General features: G+C 43.5%; 1 protein-coding gene across 10 annotated transcripts in view; it reads right to left on the reverse strand.

Moving 5' to 3' along the window:
* Positions 1 to 6,668, reverse strand: part of UBE3D (ubiquitin protein ligase E3D) — a 232,181-nt gene that overhangs the window by 61,424 nt on the left and 164,089 nt on the right. For 6 of the 10 annotated variants that reach the window (XM_055534896.1, XM_055534894.1, XM_055534890.1 and 3 more), the window contains one exon: positions 5,858 to 6,413. The exons of 2 other annotated variants lie outside the window; for them this stretch is intronic. In XM_055534896.1, the coding sequence (XP_055390871.1) occupies positions 6,393 to 6,413 (21 nt within the window). In that variant the 3' untranslated portion in view covers positions 5,858 to 6,392. Of the gene's footprint in view, positions 1 to 5,857; positions 6,414 to 6,668 lie in introns of those variants that run through there. 2 more of the 10 variants (XR_008698031.1, XR_008698028.1) reach the window with 1 other exon arrangement.

Below are 6,668 nucleotides of genomic sequence, written 5' to 3' on the forward strand. Positions count from 1 at the left end.
AAAATCCCATGGACACAGGACCCTGGTAGGCTGCAGTCCATGGGGTCACTGGGAGTCAGACACAAGTGAGTGACTTCACTTTCACTTTTCACTTTCATGCATTGGAGAAGGAAATGGCAACCCACTCCAGTATTCTTGCCTGGAGAATCCCAGGGATGGGGAAGCCTGGTGGGCTGCCTTCTACGGGGTCGCACAGAGTCAGACACGACTGAAGCGACTTAGCAGCAGCAGCAGCACTTTTTTTGGTCAGCTCCCCCATGAGAGCTCTATGAGAACAGGGACTTTGTTTTATTTATTCTGTTGTATCCATAACTGTGCTCTGCATGTATCAATAGAAGGCGTTGGATAAATGCACGTTAAATAACAAAGTTCAGAAACTGGTTTGCAAAATGGGTGGCCAATAGAAATGTTCAACAGGGTATATGTACTGTAATTACACTAGGTGAGAATAGGTTCACAAAGCCACTTATTTAAGTTATATGTGATTTAACAGATAACCACTTTGTCGACTAAATAAAAACACACAACATAAGGGTTGTTTGCTGAAGTTTTACTCAGGGTCTTATTGAGGACTATAATCCAGAGGACAGCCACCCAGTTACTTCTGAGGAAACTGCTTCAGAGAGGTAGGGGAGAGTCCTGTTTATATGTGACTTTTGGTGAGGGAATACACATAGTCAAGCACACATCTTAGTAAAAGATTACTGCTAATTGCAAAGAATAGGTTATCTTGAGTTCATGATTTAGTGCTTTCCTATGTATGGAAAGATGAAAGCTTGTTCATGATTTAGTGCTTTCCTATGTACTGCAGCCATGAAATTAAAAGATGCTTACTCCTTGGAAGGAAAGTTATGACCAACCTAGATAGCATATTCAAAAGCAGAGACATTACTTTGCCAACAAAGGTTCGTCTTGTCAAGGCTATGGTTTTTCCTGTGGTCTTGTATGGATGTGAGAGTTGGACTGTGAAGAAGGCTGAGCGCCAAAGAATTGATGCTTTTGAACTGTGGTGTTGGAGAAGACTCTTGAGAGTCCCTTGGACTGCAAGGAGATCCAACCAGTCCATTCTGAAGGAGATCAGCCCTGGGATTTCTTTGGAAGGAATGATGCTAAAGCTGAAACTCTAGTACTTTGGCCACCTCATGTGAAGAGTTGACTCATTGGAAAAGACTCTGATGCTGGGAGGGATTGGGGGCAGGAGAAGAAGGGGACAACAGAGGATGAGATGGCTGGATGGCATCACTGACTCGATGGATGTGAGTCTGAGTGAACTCCGGGAGTTGGTGATGGACAGGAAGGCCTGGTGTGCTGCGATTCATGGGGTTGCAAAGAGTCGGACACGACTGAGTGACTGATCTGATCTGATCTGATGTATGGAAAGATGAAAGCTTGTACGGAAAGAACTTGTTAAAGTTCTTATTGGGACTTCCCAGGTGGCCCAGTGGCTAAGACTCCATGCTTCCAGTGCAGGGGACACAGGTTTGACCCCTGGTTGGTGAACTAAGATCCCACACGTTGCACAGCCAAAAAAAAAAAAGAAAAAATTCCTTCCTGATATATACATCTAAGTTTCTAAGGGGTCTGCTCGTCCAAAGCTCAGAGTACCTTATTTTGTTTTTCACCCTGAATTCCTCTCCGGGTGTGAGTGCAGTGTGTTACCACTTAACCTTAGCAGGTGAGCAATGCTTTTTGATCTTCATTCACAACTTAGGTTTAAGTTTTTAGAGGTATAAAAGATGGGCTGGGAATTGATATTTCACTATGTTTCTGGTCCTTGGTAGCCTCTAAATAGTGTCTCAAATTCTCTGTACCATTATCTAGGAATACCATGGAATAAGGTCTGGAATTGTATTCACAAGACAGAGGAGGCTAATGTGGAATGAATTGCAAGGGCAAACATTAAGGCTGTACAGTGTGTTTCAATTCTCTTAGTCTTCTTAACGTGGTTTACTAAACATAGATCTCTAATGCTGGATATTTCTCTTTCTCTCTCACACACCAACATCCAATTTTCCCTAGTATAAAAGAAAGGCAGAAAAGGCCCCACTTCCCTTCTTTCCCACCCTCTGTGGCCCCCCGAAACAGACTCTCCCAGGTTTAGACATGTCATTCTTGGACCTACCCAGTGACTAGATGAGAATAGCTCACTCTGGACACTGGCACAGTTGTGCTGAACTTTCCCTCCGTTGGGAGAACCAATGGAGACTGACTGAGCTCCAGTTGAGAACTTCACCATCTCAAGATTGCAGGTGACATGATAGATGCAACTTCACCCATGTAAGTGTAGTGTGTGGACAGAAATCTTCCCTGTGTGTGTGTGTCCCCTTGTCTTGCTCCTGCCTCTCAAAGGTACTCCAAAACAGGAGGGAAGGGAGCAGGTCACAACCTTTGGAAGAATGACATGGCTACAGAACATGACAAAAACTGGTTAGAACCAACTAGGTCCAAGATGGCAGATTTGATTGCTAGTAGACCCAGAGCCTCATTAATATGCTCATTATAATATATTAGCATATGCTAAACAACACACTTAGCAGCTCCATGACAGTTTTGAGGCTGACCATGGTTATTGTTGTTGCTTAGTCACTAATTGTGTCCAACTTTTTTGAGAGCTCAAGGACTGTAGCCCTCCAGGCTCCTCTGACCATGGAACTTCCCCAGGTAAGAATACTGGAGAGGGTTGCCATTTCCCTCTCCAGGGGAACTTCCCAACACAGGGATCGAACCCACATATCTTGCATTGCAGGCAGATTCTTTACCATTGAAGAAAAGGATCAGCCACCAGGGAAGCTTGAGGCTGACAGTACAAGGCCCCAAAATGGGTGGTGGCACCATTTCTGCCATTTCCGGAAATCTCCGCCCCTTCCCCAAAATAATTGGAAAAATCTCCCCATTCACTAGCCTATGAAATTATCCAGCCTATAGAAACTAGCCATGCCTTATTTCAAGGCTCTCTTTCTCACCTTCTGAGAGAAGGCTTACATTCTTTCTATGGGGGATGTTTCTCAAAGTTATCTTTGAAATCATGATCACCTTTACCATTTAAACTGTAAACAAGTATCAGTATGGGAACAGTTCCTTTCATTTCCAGAGGAAGAAAAACTATCTCAAGGGAATTCTACTTCAGGCACATCTAATTTATTCCATTGCTTCATTAAATTTATTCCAATCTCCAACAATTAGATTAAAATAAACCGAACTCTTAAGAAATAGTCACACAAAGGTATTCAGCAGCAGCATTTATCTGCATAAACAGTAGTATACTAAAACCAAGTCATGTGCCAGAAAAAGACTCAGGTTTTGTAATGACTGTTTCACTGATGAGGCACCACTATAGGCAACCACCAAATCTCATTTTCATGACACAGCCTTAAGAGCAGTGGCTCTAAATTGAGGTCAACTTCAGCCACTAAATTTAATCCCTGGGTCGGGAATATCTCCTGGAGAAGGAAATGGCAACCCACTCCAGTATTCTTGCCTGGAGAATCCCATGGACGGAGGAGCCTGGTATACAGTCCATGGGGTCGCAAAGAGTCAAGACATGACTGAGCGACTTCACTTTCACATTTTTTTTTCAGCCACTAAGGTAATGTCTGCAGACATTTTTGTTGTCACAGCTAGGGGAGGGGGGAACTGGCATCTGGCAGGTGGAGGTCAGGAATGCTGCTAAACATTCTCCAATCCACTGAAGGGCACCAGAATGTTACCCCAAATATCCCACTTTGGCATAAGGATTATTTTGAGCTAAAGGCAACTGAGAACCGGCAGAGGCAAGAAAAGCTTTTTAATCTATCCTTAACTGAGTAAAAATATACATTTCCCCATTTGTAAAGGAAATTTACATTCATAAAAGGAAATTTCCATTTGTAAAGGTGTCTCTGAACCAGGAAAAGAGTCACAGCTGGAGACAACTCTTATTGTCATTATCTGCACAAGACAACCCTTGTTTCTGATGTATTTCCTCCCCTCACCTTCCTAGAACTTAATACCCCCTGCCCAGAAGCCTTAAACTCCCTTCTCTTTGTCTAAGATGGTATATAAATCTCAATCATCTGGTCACTTCCTAAAGTCTCATTTCTTTGTGAAACTTCTGTTCAGATGTACATAAACTGGTTTTATTTTTGTCATTAATCTTTTCTCAGCTTGATTTGCAAGCCCCAACCACTGAACTTAGAAGTGTATAGAAAAAAAAGTTTATCCTCCCTACAGAAGAGGATAGTCTTCCATGACAAAAACTTAACCAGCTTCAAATGTAAATAGTACTAAGGTTGAGAAATGCTGTTCTATATCGACAGGTAGAAATCTAAAGCATTAAAAGTCACTGAGGTGTGTGGCAGCTTAGTAGTGTAAGTGAAGTCAAACCAAATTTCCTTTATGACTGTGAGTCTTGGAAAAAATACTAAGAACTACAGTGCTTCAAACTGTGCTTAATAAAATGACTCTGCAGGATCAAAAACAGGGTTTTTATTCCTATGTCCACCAGTTGCAGAATTAAGAGTGCTACACCATTGCTCTGCTAGTAGGACCCCTGTTTTGGTTAAACTATAAGAAAGAAGAAATTATGAAAGGTTCACTAAATTACAGTGCCAGTGACCCCTGTGTTAAGGGTGTTAGGAAATTAGGAGACAGGAACATTTTTGAGTAAAAAGGTATTATTAGATAGTCCACAGGGTAGAATTTGTGCCAGTATGAATCAGAGGAGGGCTCTGTGGGGCCTTCCTGGATACAACTTCTTTCCTTGTCTCCAGTTTCTTGTTCATAGGGTATAGGCTTCATTCAGTCTCCTTGACCTTCCCTGAACTCCAAAGGGCAGATTCAATTTCTCATCAGAGAAGGGAAGGAATGCAGAAACTAAGGAGGACCCATCAAGAAAATACAGTGCAGTGATTAAGGCAGGATCCTAGTTCCTTCTGAAGGGACATACATAACAATATGCTTGAGTTCTTCTGCAGGAACAAAGGGCTTCCCCGGTGGCATTAGTGGTGAAGAACCCGTCTGCCAATGCAGGAGACATAAGAGACGTGGGTTCGATGCCTGGGTCAGGAAGATCTCCTGGAGAAGGGCACTGCCAACCCATACCAGTATTCTTGCCTAGAGAATCCCAAGGACAGAGGAGCCTGGCAGGCTACAGTTCATAGGGCCACAAAGAGTTGGACATGATTGAGTGACTAAGCACGCGTGCACGCACACAGAAGCTAAAGGCCCCATCCTGGTGGGGGATGGGAACCCCAGGGAGAGCACAAGATTCTTGGAGCACAGCCTTGTTACCTCACCAACAGCCAGTAAGAAGAAAGTCTGCATGTGTGGGAAGATAAAGAAGACTCTGATCTCCTCCCCAAATGATTCTTCTTTTAAAAACTTCAATGGTCGAGTGGCATCTTTGGAGTTGGTTTTTGGACATGAGTCCGCCACCTCCTCAGGCTGCCAACCTCATGAATAAAGCAGGCTTTCCGTTCCAATCCACACTTGTCTCTGGAGTGTTGACTTTCAAGCAGTGAGCAGCCTAACATGAGTTTGGTAGCAAACAGGCTTGGTGAGAAGCAGGTATAGCTGCAGATCCAGAGACTGTCCTCCAGAATAAGGACTGAGCAGGAAGGATCTGCCTGCCTCCAGCCCCAAGGTGGCTCCTTCTGTGAGATGACTGGCAAGTCTCAAACCTTCCCCCTAAGATGAGGGGCGGTCCTGTGCCCTGTAGGACCCCCTCCAGCTCTGTCATTCTCAGCGGTTCCCTTACCACATGCTCCAGCACATAAGGACTCAGACAACTGTGTAACAGGATGCCAGTGAGGTATATTTCTTGATCTGCAGTGTACTTGGTAATGGTAAAGGGAATAAAGAAGAAAAGGAACACAAGCAGTTTTGCATAAATGGGAAACCCTTTAATTTGACAATCAGGCATTCAATAGACATTTATTTACTGAGCATCCCCTCTGAATAAGGTATACAGAGTTTCATATTTTCTTAAAAAAAATTTTTTTAAACAAATCTGAGAAGTTTTCTGCAAGTTTATGTCCTACAGCAGCTAACATTCAATTCCACCAGTGAAGCCCCTCGCTGCCTCCACACAGGACAGATGGGTCTCCGCCAGCTCTCTCTCTCCAGGTGGAGCTGACACAGCACATATCTGAATGTTCCTCTTGGTGGGAAACAGAGATGAAAATTCTATACTTATCTCTCAACCTGCTACTATGACTTTCTTCACAGCCTCGGTGTTTCAAAGATTTAAAGTTAACTCTTCTCTTAGAGAACAGATGCGAGCAAGTAAACTCAGAACTGCAATTCCCTGTTCTCTTTCTGTAGCCGGGTTCTTGTCTCTAACTGCTGCCCACTGGGCTGACTGCTGGCTGCCGGTGCACCCCGTGCTGAGGAAAGGAATGTGTCGACTCCCTCGGCTACATCTTCAAAAAGGCCACCTGGAAAAGGAAGAAAAACCCACAGTGCTTTCCTTATATAATGTGATGAAATGGCTGAGAGCACATCAAACCCGGATCAGGTAAGTCTGATCAGTAAGGATGCTCGCTGGTCTACAAAGAAAATGACTCCTGGTTGGGCCAGACACTGCTTTTTTACAGAGGGAGCCAATTAGTCCTTCCATAAATAAGCCATACAGTAATTAAAATAATTCACATGCACTTTAAAGGGAAAAAAAATTAAAAATTGACACTAAC

Source organism: Bubalus kerabau, chromosome 9 (assembly GCF_029407905.1).
Source record: "Bubalus kerabau isolate K-KA32 ecotype Philippines breed swamp buffalo chromosome 9, PCC_UOA_SB_1v2, whole genome shotgun sequence".
Taxonomy (NCBI): domain Eukaryota; kingdom Metazoa; phylum Chordata; class Mammalia; order Artiodactyla; family Bovidae; genus Bubalus; species Bubalus kerabau.